At 35.8% G+C, this 12,867-nt stretch overlaps 1 protein-coding gene across 4 annotated transcripts in view; it reads right to left on the reverse strand.

Annotated features, from left to right (window-relative positions):
- Positions 1-12,867, reverse strand: part of OCA2 (OCA2 melanosomal transmembrane protein) — a 187,785-nt gene that overhangs the window by 127,532 nt on the left and 47,386 nt on the right. For all 4 annotated transcript variants that reach the window (XM_053934871.1, XM_053934869.1, XM_053934870.1 and 1 more), the window contains exons 6-10: positions 11,281-11,338; positions 10,411-10,483; positions 1,986-2,143; positions 1,423-1,505; positions 927-1,080 (exon numbers count right to left, since the gene is read on the reverse strand). In XM_053934871.1, the coding sequence (XP_053790846.1) occupies positions 927-1,080; positions 1,423-1,505; positions 1,986-2,143; positions 10,411-10,483; positions 11,281-11,338 (526 nt within the window). The remainder of the gene's footprint in view (positions 1-926; positions 1,081-1,422; positions 1,506-1,985; positions 2,144-10,410; positions 10,484-11,280; positions 11,339-12,867) is intronic.

Consider the following 12,867-nt stretch of genomic DNA (forward strand, 5'->3'; position numbering starts at 1 on the left):
CTTACCATTTTAATGGGGAACAGGGTGAAAAGTTCAAAATATGCAATCGATGTGGAAGAAAAATGAGCATGCTGGACATATATACTGTGGAGTACCTTGTAGACTTAATTTCATTCATTTCTTTGTTTCATACTAATATAAATTAGGCGTGATTAGACTCAGAGAATTGACAATGTAGCTGCTCATAGGAATTAAAAATATTTTTTTTAAAATGCTCCTCCCTATTTGCAATTCATTTTAAGATAACAGTAAGTGTTTTCAGTTCAAAGAATTCAGTTGGAGTTCTGTGTTATTTATGATATGTTTTCCATTCTTAGTGTGATGCAATGCATTTTTATTGGATTTATTACCTCAAGGTTTTGTAATGTTGTTGCAATATGTGTTAAAAGTTCCCTGTCCCTTGACTTTGTATTAATTCAAACTCCATTTCCTCTTCAAATAATACAGTTAAAGAATGTCTAAAAGTCACTTATTAAAATATATGCTCATTTTAACCTGTGGAAAGTACACTAAGTTCATAATTTGAGGTACCTTAGAGAAAGTAAATAACAAAATAGTTAAATAGTTTTTTTCTTTCACCTTGAAATAATTAACTTTAAAACAAATTTTCCACACCTTTCATGTTTCTGCCCTATTTTTACTCCCACAAATAAACTATAATTCTGTTGAAATATTAAAAAACTTATAGAGCATAATAGAAAAATATACAAGATCACTGTAACATTAAAATAACTTGGCAAAATCACTTACAATGCAGAACAATTTCCCCATGTGTATCTATTCCTGTCATTAGCAACACTGATGGTGCACAAAGAAGTTATATACACATTTTAAAATTATATCAAAGCCCAAGACTGAAAACTTTTCCTGTGCTCCAATTACAACTTAGGGAAAAAAAAGAAAATCAAAGCACAAAACTGACTTACTTCCAATATGATCAACACGTAGACACCTACTAAGATGATGGATGCAACTGTTACTTGTGCCTCTATATTTGCATGAAGGTACTGATGCTTCATGGAAAGAGGAACACTTCCAGACTCCTGCAGGGAAGCTTGAATGTTTATGAAGATGGTGCCTCTGGTAAAAGAAAAAGAAGTTTTGTTTATTCCTGGAATGAAATACCTTTTGTTTTATTTGTGCGTTATTTTATATTGAGTACTTATCAATATACTTGTTATATCTTTACAAAAGCAAACAACTCCTCAAACATTTTCAAACAAACTCTATCCTTCTAAAAACTATTGTTTAGAAATTAACTCAAGTACAAACCAGTCTTGTAAATACTTTCAAAGGGCAACAAGAAGTCATCCTTTCCTGCCCTTCTGGAACATGCAGTGATAATTATTTTTATAACATTTACTTAGTCAAGTCTACAGAAACTACTCCTTCGATGCATCATTTTTAAGTCTCTTAGCCAACCTGTATGGTATCTGAAAGGTTCTAGTTGTGATGCTCTGCTGATTTCTTCTTGAACTTAAGGGTAGAGACCAGTTGTATACCACCTGCAAGAGAATCATATTCAGCAATATTAGGAGAAGTCAGTGATAGTGATATGTCTCTGATACAGGGTTTTATTTCTCTTTTTCTCTCTTCTGTCCATTTTTGATTTTTTTTTGTTGATCATGCATAAAATCAGCCTAAATTAATTCCCCCTGATTAGGTTTGTTATGGGTATTCAGGTTTAATCAAACTAATTCATCCTCATACTTTCACTCAATCACTGAATTGAGACACTTCCAGAGGGAGGATGCCAAAACACACTTTGCATTGAATATAGAGATCAAAATTTTAATGCAGGAAGCCCAGAGAAGCCTTATAAAGGCAAAAGAAAATGCAACTTTAATTACAGCAAGTTTTCTAATGCTGAAATTTAAACACTTTGCAGCAAGAAGAAGCACGGACGCTTAATCCACATAGTGGTGATGGAAATAAATGATAAAACATATCTCAGAAAAAGTGAAAGATAACTTAAAGACTGTCACCTGCTGCTGGTGCCTCCTCCTTGATCCTGTGTCCTCATTCTGGCTGATTTGTACTACGATGTATTCCTCTGTTTGCTCATCAACCACTTGTGCCCCAAATGGGCCTCCTATGTCTAACTTTAACAGAGTAGAATCATGAAAGTCAGTCAGATTCATAGCTGTTAATAAAGTTGTTAAGGTGCAAATTTCCAGTAAAAATAGTATAGGCGGTATAGGCTGTACAAATTCCAGGGGGAAAAAATTAGTTAATTTATATTGAAAAAATACATTCTTCAGCTAAATTTCAGGAATTTTGAAAAAAAAACAAAACAGATGTCTACTTCCTCACCAAGTAGAACTGTTTTGACCAAGTTTCCTAATAAAACAAGAGTTAGAAGTTCAGAACAAATATATCTTTCCTATTGACTTTTGTTATTACCAGTGATTTTTCACCTGATGTATCAAAGCTTCAAAATAGCACACAGAAATACACAGAGAGACAGAGAAGTAAGGCTCTTTAAGTACTTGTATTAGATGAAAGGCTACACCATTAGCTCAGCAATTTAAACATTACAGAACTTGTACTGGTGAAAACAATGTAGAAACTACAGAGGATTTTGCCTATTTGCTTTTTGGTCAAAGTTTTGCTCACAATGTTACAAATATGTGAATGATCGTCTCAATCTCCTTTCAGCTGAAGTACTCACAGTCTCTATTACCCTCAGCTCCTTCATCTACTTCTTTTTCTTAAGATATCTCACATGAGGTGTGGTCAAACTACACTCCTAGTCTAATATAATTGAAAAATCAGCCAACCATGATCCACAAATCCATTGGAAGTCTGGTTCTATTAGTCCCAATATATCTAGGGCTTTTTAAACCTAGTGTTGTAATAGTCCACTTCTGGCATGGTTGAAAAAAGCATCCCTGCGGCTTGGTGGGTGGGGAAGGGAGGGGATGAGGAGAGCCCGAGATTTTAAACCCTTCACAGTTTGTTTTTTACTATAATAGACCAATATTGTAATTGTTTTGCTCCTGTGACAGGTAGAAAGCTAAGGCATCACCAACAAAACCAAAAAAAAAAAAAAAAAAACCAAACTAACAAACAAAAATAACTCCTTAGTTTTACACATACATGTTCCATTGAAATCATGAGACTTAATCACATGCTTTAACATCTTATGGTTTTATCTAATATCTTATTGAGCATACTACAAAGAGAGTAGTATGGAAACTACAGTATGTACCAGATGTACCAGATCATACACCCACCAAAATAATTTTCCCAAAAAGATGCTTTGTAGCCCTCAAAACTAAGAGACTTTTAACAGGAAAAGAAAAAAAATCTCAGGATAGTTAGAGGACTCAGGGCAGTGCTGTGCTCTGTCCTGCTTCCAGTGACCTCCAGGGAAGATCATCCATGTAAAGTCAGCGTCTAATGGGGAAAGATTTGGGAGATTATGAGGTCCCTCTGGATCTAGAGAAGAGTAATATCTCACAGTAACAAAAAAAAAAAAAAAAAACAACAACAACAACAAAACAAAAAAAAACCAAACAAACAAAAAAAAACAACAACAACAAAAAAAAAAAAACTAGATCTGGTACCAGGTGGGTACATTCAAAGTAATATAAATGTCACCCTGCTTAGCAAGGCAAGCTAAGCAAACACCACCAGAGACACTCATATGCCATTAATTAAAAAAATAATACCCAACCATTAATTTGCTTAAAGGAATCCCACAAGAAAGGATAAAAAAAATAATCTCACATGTAACAAATCAGGAGACAAGTCCAGTCTGAAGAATTTACATTCACAACTCTTAGCAAACATAAACAGAAATGACAACAACTCTCTTTTGTTTCTGAAAGTTTTAAATATGATTTGGCATCACAGTTTTTCTGTGTCACTAGTTGATATATAATAGGAATCTAAATAGGAACTATATCCATACCTTTAACTAGAGATATTAATTAAACCTTTTATAAGGTTTGCTCACTTGAAATCATTATCCCTAAGGTTTGGGACAACTTTTGAGAGTCAGTTTTTCACAAGGAGTGAAAAAAAGTTATACGCACCTGAAGCTTCAGGTGCATATAATTATGGCAGCTTCCTTTTAAGCAATACTTTTAAAATAAATCCTGTAATTACCTAGATGACACATTCAGGAGCTATTAGAAAATATGTCTAAAATTAAACCTTATTTTCAAGAAGAGTGGCTCCTTTCTTCTTTTCCTCTACAGATAAGGATACTTTTTCCATTCCATTCTGTGCACTTATAAAACCATTATAAAAAGTCACAGGGAAAAAAAAAAAAAAAAAAAAAAAAAAGAAAGGTTCTCCTTTGATTGCAAGTGCAACAGAACATCATTCACCAGTCTGCACTGAGGCTCTTAAATCCCATCAGAGTTATCTTTTTCCAAACAATATTTTGGGACTGTCATAATTCCATTGTTAGACTGAAGCAGATCACACCCTTTATGAAAGGTGGAATCATAATAAACCAGAAGAAAACTTCAGAAACACTTCCATGAAAATTTTTTTTTTTTTTATCAGGCCGCACTTCAGAATATTTTTGTTCTGCCTTACCTTGTTTTTGTATTTCCCTTAAATTGCCAGAATGTGATTTTCTCTAAATTTTAATTATTCAGATATGGACAACTTTTGGGAGAACTCTCTTTTTACTTCTAATATTCCCTTTTATTCTGCAATTTAAGCATGCTTTCCCTTTCCTGAACTTTTTTTTGTAATGTGCCCTCCAGTGTGCCACTTTAAAGCAAAAAAGTCTCCCTGGGGAGATTTACAGGCAGAGCTGATATTTTTTATTTCACTTAGCTAAACTGCTTCATTTTGATATAGTTCTATTCTTGAAATCGCATTATTGCTGTGAATTAGCCTGTCAAGGGATTTGGGTTTGTGTTTGCTCTGTGAAGCATTACACTGTGGCTGTCTGTATTTGGCACCAGAGCAGGTCTGCTGCTCCCAGCTGAACCAATAGCTGTGTTTCCTGATCCTGGTTTTCTGAGGAGTATGTGACAGTCACCTCATGTTACTTTATTTTTATGTGGCTTACGTTGATGGAATGGGGTGCAGTGGCTAAACATTTAAACTGGTATTCATTCACCACAGCTCATGTTCCTGTATTTTGGACATCTGCATATGATGGTTGCTTCCCTAAAATCAGTGATAAAAGGTGCTTGTTAGATGGAATTCATGGCTTCACTACATGAAGATGAGAATAACTGCTCATGAGGAGCATCCATTCTCTCTATTAACTATAAAAGAGAGCCTAGGATGACTAACTCAGGAGTAGCTGAGTCAGCATCCAAAATACTGAGTCCCTGCTCTGCCCTCCATCAGGTAATTATTTCGATATGTACAGAGGCAGCCAAAAAGCCCTGTTTGACAGAGATTCTCTGTTGTATTTGCACACAGATGGCTGACTTTATGCTTTCTTTAACATCTATTTGTATATCCTATTCTGTATAATGTAGAATGCACCTTGAGAATGCTTTGTCTATGGATTATTTTTCAGCAAGTTCCTGAGGGAGTTTTACACCATTCATCCTGATTTATGACCAGGTCACTTATGCTAGTTTCTCTAGGATATTATAATTTTAAAGAAGGCCTTTTCCCTGGATCTTAGCATCCATTTTTGCATATTGTCCTTAACTGGTGTTATTTCTGTATTAGTATTTGTGCTTTTTTTATTATTTCCTATCTCCGTTCTCATCTCTGATGAGTTTTTTTTCTACATTATCCCTTCATAATATAACAAGTTAAACCACACACTTCTCTGTCCCTATTGGCTTCCCCATTTGATGAATGCTCTATAAACTTTTTATTTTCCTCCTTTTTTGAATGCGAGTAATCCAGGTCCATTATTGTCTACAGTGGATACATCATTTCTCTCTGCTCCATCAGTTTGGGAAGTTCTGTAACAAACTAATTTCTACAGCATTTTATCAATTGTGCCTTGAGATTCTGTTTCTTGGCTGCCTCTGCACGTGGTCCTGGTCTTCATCCATCTATTTAACAGCTTGAACATTGCCTGTAGGCCTAAATGCTTAGTACATTTCCAACAACATCAAAACCAGAAATTTTTTTAAATGCTTTCTGCAAGGAAAAATTATGGAGGAGAGTCTGCCAGTAGAGAACTAAAGTTACAAAATAAGAAAATATTCAAAGGGTCAGAAGAATTAAAGGGATTAGAGAGGTTTCGTAATAAATTATATTAATTTGTGCTCCCTGGCGAAGAATCTTCAAGGAAGCTGAAAATTCTGCTAAAATATGACTATATTCTTTGCCTCACAATCCTTCTTTCTATATATACACCTCTTGCTCAGGGAGTGGTAAATGTTGTTTTCCATGTCACTAATGGTCGTGGCATGATTGCAAGGTTTCTAGTGACCTTTCCTTGCTTCATGGTGAACAGTTGCAACAATAACACAAATTCATACAACTTCAGCAAGGAATTTGATAATGAGTCGTAAGTCTGCTTGTCCTAGAGACTCCTCATCCATATGTGGAATTGTTCTAAATAGTTTCACTGAATTCAACAAAAAGAGAAATATAACCTATGATTTAAAATTCAACATATTTTTACTATTTACATCTTCTGCTTTCTCAATTTGAGACCTTAATCCTGGACTGGAAGTAACAAAATCTCTCATGGAGAGAATGGAAATATATCCATGAAAACAGCCCCTGTCTAGTCAATTTGATATCTCTGGTTTTGTCCGACTTGGAATAAGCAGATACACATTCAGGTGTGACTTCAGGTTATGTACTTTTATTGAGTTTTATTTTGAACATAAAGTGAGTAAGAAAGTCTCTATGCTGGGTGCTGTGAAAATATTTAATTTGCAAAATGCCATCCTTTGCTCCAAAAATTTAACTGGGGAGATATCAAACACCTAAACAATCAGATAATTAGATCAAGACTGAAAGACTTTAAAATATATTTACAAAAATGCAAGGTCCTTGGCCAGACTCAGGAAGAATTCACAGTCCACTCCACAGGTAATTTCTGACAATCAGTCCAAAAAAGCAAAATGAAATTGCTTTGCCCACACTGATCTAACCTTCCCTCACCTATAACGTGACTGGGTGCAAGTACAAATGCTGAGAGGGAAGAAAAGGTTGCTATTGACGGACAGAGTAAAGGCGGAAACTCACACTTCAGCGAGGTAGGTGTGAGATCCATTGCACAGAAATGAGATGAAGATTTACCATTTTTTGAAAAAGAAAATATTTTTACTATTGAGAAGTGTAGAAATAGCTATAACTGTATGACATACAGTGAAACAAAGAAGGCACCGTATCAGAGAGACAGACATTTCTCTAAATTACAGTGAAATTACAGTTTGATTGCATAATTCCTTAAAAGCATGATGAATCCCAATTACTTTTTAATTTCATAAAACCTAGTTCAAGTTTGAAAGTGAGTGTCTAGTTCTGCTCCAGTTGTCCATTCCCTATTGCTGGACAAAAGCTTAAAATTTGCTTAGATCAGGGACGTATTTATTAGAAACAAAAGAATGAACATAAAAGATATTTAGTACTTCAGAAAATTTTTCAAGTCTGAAAATGTATGTAAGTTGTGAAGAACAAGCATATTTCTCGTTTACTCTTTGATCACTCAGTTAATGGAGAGACATTTTCTGAAGGTCTGAATGGCCAAAGAGTTAAGAAAAAATAAGAATGTTCATGTCTTGGAATAGGTATATGTAAGTAAACAAAGAAATACTGGAATTTATTCAGACTCTATAACTCTTCTTCTATCATCTTAATAATTAAAGATGTTCTCGCCTTAACATACAGCCTTTGAACAAAGATGTGAAAATGCTTCACATATTAAAATATCAATATCATCAACAGTGATATTGAATCTTGCTTCCTGCAGAAAGGGTCCTCAAGTCAGGCTTCAGTATAAACTTACTTCTTTCTGGTATTATAAAGTTGATTGTTAGAATTTCAAAACTAATAAATCGCAAGAATTTATGTTCAAAGAATCACATTACCAATATTTTGAAAAACTATACTAAAATTACTGAATTTATGTCTGGTGCCTGAATGGAAATCAGTATAAAAAAAAAAAAAAAAAAAAAAAAAAAAAAAAAAAAAAAAAAAAAACGCAAAATTACAGACTCAGAAAGCTACTATTAATTCACAGGAGGCAAGATGTTGTTTCCAGAATCTGCAGCCAGCACACCTCAGTGTTTAAATGCCAGGTTTGTACCCATGGGGTGGACAAAGCAATGGGAGAAACACATGGGCTAATAAAGAAGGTAATGGGAAGAAAAACAGCTAGAGTAAAACCAAAGGAGAGATAAAGGTATAGCAACACAAACAGAGATCTCATCTGAAAAGCAGGTCACCTCCACACCAGCTAATGAAGGCCTCCCCCAGCACCAGAGAAGGAAAGTCCTGCCCCTGAGCAAACCTGAGATCTCATGGGCATGGCGGAGAAATCAAAAAAATCCAGGTGATACCAGGATGACAAAGGACATAAAGTCCAAAAGTAATCACTCAATTTGTTTTTTAAAAATATTTCACACTTTGTTTTGACTTTTCTAGTGTATGGAGATACATTGTATATGTGAGCACACACTCAACCCAACAGTGTGCTTGGGCATTTCTGGAAAAAAAACAGAACTGAGAGAAAGGAGTTCAAAAAATAAAAAATAAAAAATATATATGGTGGTTAGTACCTATTCAACACTTCTAAACGGTTTTTGAAGCAGAAGCAAGAGGTAAAGTGTGCTCATTTGCATATTTTGGCATCATATGAGCTAAGACACTTATTTTCCACCCAAAGTCTCATATGACAACCTCCAAGGGCTTTGTGGCAAGGACTACTGCAGTAACCTACCATTAAAATCTTGTGGTCATTTAGAGCGGCCTGTAGTAACCATTGGGAGTACTGCAGTCTGTCAGCCAGCATAAATTGCATTTTCAACACTGTTGTCTGAATGGTTAACTTTACCTAGGTCTAGCCAAGAAGTGGAATACTTTCTTCACTATGCAATAAAGAGGAAGACAACCGCATGAACTTACTGCTATGTTAATGGAGATTGACAGTGATAGTAAGAGGTATTGCTGGTGCCTTTTCCAGAACTCTTAGAAATGCAATCATTCTCCTTGACTCTTCTGCTTGAATTATTACATCACCTTGAAAAGGAAGCTTGGCTTTGCTGGATTGCTTACCTCTCACTTTTTCCCAGCTCAGTGACATCAGACAGGAGACAGAATATCTAGTTTTCAAGACACATTACACAAACTAAAAACCTTTAGCTTTGGGTTTGTCACATAAGAAATGGAAATGCTATCTTCTGACTGTCTGACAGCTATTTGTCTCAAAGTGTCCTGACATTATAGGTAAAATGCAAAATACAGGAACATCTGTTTGTCTAAAATCCCAGTCCCAAATGCACTTCCCTGAAACAAAGGAAATATTTGGTTGCAGAGGTAATTTGTACGATGCAACAACTATGGGTCCAACCCAAGTCTGGAAAGAGAGGAAATCCTCACTTTATACTATGACAGTTGAATAAAACTTGAACTTAAAGACTCAATTCATCCTCATTTGGCAGCTAAGGCTGTGACAGCTGTGGGGCTGTTTAACACCACACCACCACAGGAGCTTTCAACACTGTTTCACAGAGAACCAAAAACACTGATGTGAACAGGATATTGATGGGAGTTTACAGCTGAATTGTCATTGGTCCTACTAAAAGTCCTTTTGCGTCCCTCCAAAAAGCAATCTCAACTTTAATTATAAATTGCCCTAAAGCACTAACATTTTCTTCCTCATTTACCCTACTAATTAGTGCATTATATAGTGTCATTATTGGTGACAGTGAGAACGCTAATAATTAAATCTATTTAAAATGGACTCTCCCTGCCCAAAGCTATGGACCTGACCAGTTATATAGAAGAACAAAGCATCTCAAAAATTAAAACCTTTTGCACCTTTTCAAAACAAGGGCCCTTGCAGGAGTTTGTGAAATATATCTGTAGGTGCATCTTCTTTTAACACTAGTGAAATAAGAGTCAAGCAGATTTCAGACCAGACTGATTAAACTAGAAATATAGTGGGAAGAATAAATGTAATTCGTTTGCAAAAGTTTTTGGTTTTCAACTAACTGAATGTTCAACCCTCAAAGACTTTTCACATTCAGATCTGTATTGACCTATGATGAATAATTTTTATTTGGGGTTTTTCTACTGCTTGTTCTTCTAAACAATTTCTCGGCCCCAGACAAGTGCCATTCAGTACAACTTGGAGAGGGAGTATGTGGGCTTGTATCAAGGAGAAGTCTAAATGAAGCCAAGGCTCTGAGAACACCCAGTCCTCTCAGGGTATAAGACAGAAAATACACACTCTTTCAACTACTTTATCAATGAAACTTCAGATCAGTTTTTTTTCCAGTGAAAGAAGGATACAGAAACTTTCCAGAGGCGATACAGCCAACATCTGCCAGGGCATACTTTGATCTGGATAAATGCCAAATAAAATCTAGGGCAAGGATAAAAAATAAACATTCATTAGTAGCACAAAACCTGCAAAATACCTGCTAAACTTATCTCAAGTACTTTAAAAATACTCTTTTAAATTGCACATTCAGTTGTGAGATTGTTTTAGTATTTTAGGTATAACTCCACAGCAGTTGAAAAGCATCTCTGGGATACTTAACAAGGGTAAGTAATATTCCTTCAGTTAATTTACAGCCAAAGTCACATATTTTATGCACTTTTTCAAAATGTTTCTTAGGACAATCCTGGCACAGAAGCCCTGCTAACCAAAAAGGAATTCCTCATAGCTGCTAAAAAAATAAACTCCAACTTTTTGAAATTTTTCTCTAGACTTTCAGTTTAAGATTTTGCTGAATTTGAAGATTTTGCTAAGGGAGGGCAGCACTTTGGCCACCTGAAGGAGATGCCAACCTCCTCATCACCTTCTGCCTTTGATACTGTGAAGCATTGCCATTGCTGCAGCATCCTCCCAAGCACAGCTTTCCCTATGAGCATTCCTCACGTGTCAAGATCAAAAGATCCATCCTAAATTCAACAAGCATCCTTAAGGGACCTACAAATTTGGGTTTAAGCTGTTTCTTCCTCCAAATCAACTGCTTACCCAACCACATTGTCCTGAGAGGTGACTAGTGCATCAAATAAGAGTATGACTAGCCCTGCACAGTATTGTCAGTTTTTGCCTCGAGATATTTTGTGTGTACTAAGAGAAAATATTATATCTCATTTTGAACTAATTCTAAAGAAATGGGGGCTGGGGAAGACTACAAATTCAATACTTACAGAGCAGACAACTACGAAGATAAAGAGGCCTGAAACTTTCAGGAATTTTAGACAGCATCTGAAACACAAGGAAACATGTATTTACTATCTGGCTAGTTTAAGAACAATGTTTTCTATTCTCTTAACAGCTCTGATATTTCAGAAACATCATGGTAAGCACTTGTGGGTGATCATACATCACATCAGAGTACAGACACCACAAAGCAAGGTCAGCAGAGTCTTGGGAAGCCTTGGTGATTATCAGAGCTCCTGCACCATCTCTGCTGCCAGATGGATCTCAATACACAGGAAGGAGGATTTGCCCCTTGGAAAATCCGAGGGAAGGCTGCAGAATGAACTGGTGCTGGATCCTGAAACCACTTGTCCTCTACTGCTGCTGGCCCCTGGCAGACCCAGATCCCCCTCAGCTCATTCTTGTCTCTCCCAGAGAGGCAACGGAGCATTGCTATCATTGCTATCACAGGGAGGTGGCATGGCTGTGCTGAAAGCACAGCTCGTTGCATAGACAGATAGTGCCATGAGTGACTTCCTCAAAATTTGGCTTATAATACACACCCTGAAACGTATTAGAAAAAGCAGTTTGAAGACAAGAACAAGCTTTAATAATCTTCTGGGTTTAACAGTATCTTTTAAAACCAAATATACTTCATGAGCATAAATCTACTAACAAAACTAAATATCTTTTTTCGTGGTATGTCTGTGCCCATTGAAGGAATGCCCTGCTCTGGAAATGAGATGCCACAAAATATTCTGGATTGTCCAAGTTTACTACTCAGTGGGTTAGGCAAGAATAACTCTAAATTAAAAAGTGGATGTTGAAAATGCATGGTCTTGAGAAAGAAATCTGAAGATTTAGCATTTTAAATTACCATTTTTTAATCTTACTCAAAAGACAACTCAACTAAAATTTTTCTAACTGCCCATCAGTATGTTATACTGATGTCTTAATTTCCAGAAGCCTTTATATTGATTTCACCTTATTACATATTTTTATTTTGAAAGCATCAATATTCTTATTCTGTTTTTTTTCTCAAAAGTAAACATTCAAACCTTGTTTTTCTGACAGAATGACAAATGCAGAGCTTGATTTAAACCTGATGACAAGCAAGAAGGAAGACATTTCAAGTTACCAGGATAATTAGTTGAAAAAGAAAGAGTGCAATAAAAAGCTGCATTGACAGATGCTACAGGACAAAATATTAAAGCAGAGTAGTCTGAAGAATGTTAGAAATAATTTTTAATCACAGTCCCTAAATGAATTCATTGACAAAAAGCAACAGAAAATTACTGCAGACCCATTTTTCAAAAACATTGTTTTCCAAAGTTTCCCCCCCTCTCTAGAATTTTCCAAACAGCAGCTAATAAAAACCAGCAGCTAATAAAAATGTGTTATCACAAACTGGTACAAAGGGGCTAAAGTCCCCTATTTAATACAAGTGGTAACAACTTTACCCAAACTTTACACAGCATGAAAATCTAGAGAAGGAAGAGGAAAGGAGAAGGAAGCCAGTTAGGTGGTTTCTTCTAGAGATTCCAATTAGCCCTGCTCTACTGAAAAGCAAGATGGCAGAGAGAGGAAGAAAGTAA

The sequence above is a fragment of the Vidua chalybeata genome, chromosome 2, assembly GCF_026979565.1.
Source record: "Vidua chalybeata isolate OUT-0048 chromosome 2, bVidCha1 merged haplotype, whole genome shotgun sequence".
NCBI classification, from domain to species: domain Eukaryota; kingdom Metazoa; phylum Chordata; class Aves; order Passeriformes; family Viduidae; genus Vidua; species Vidua chalybeata.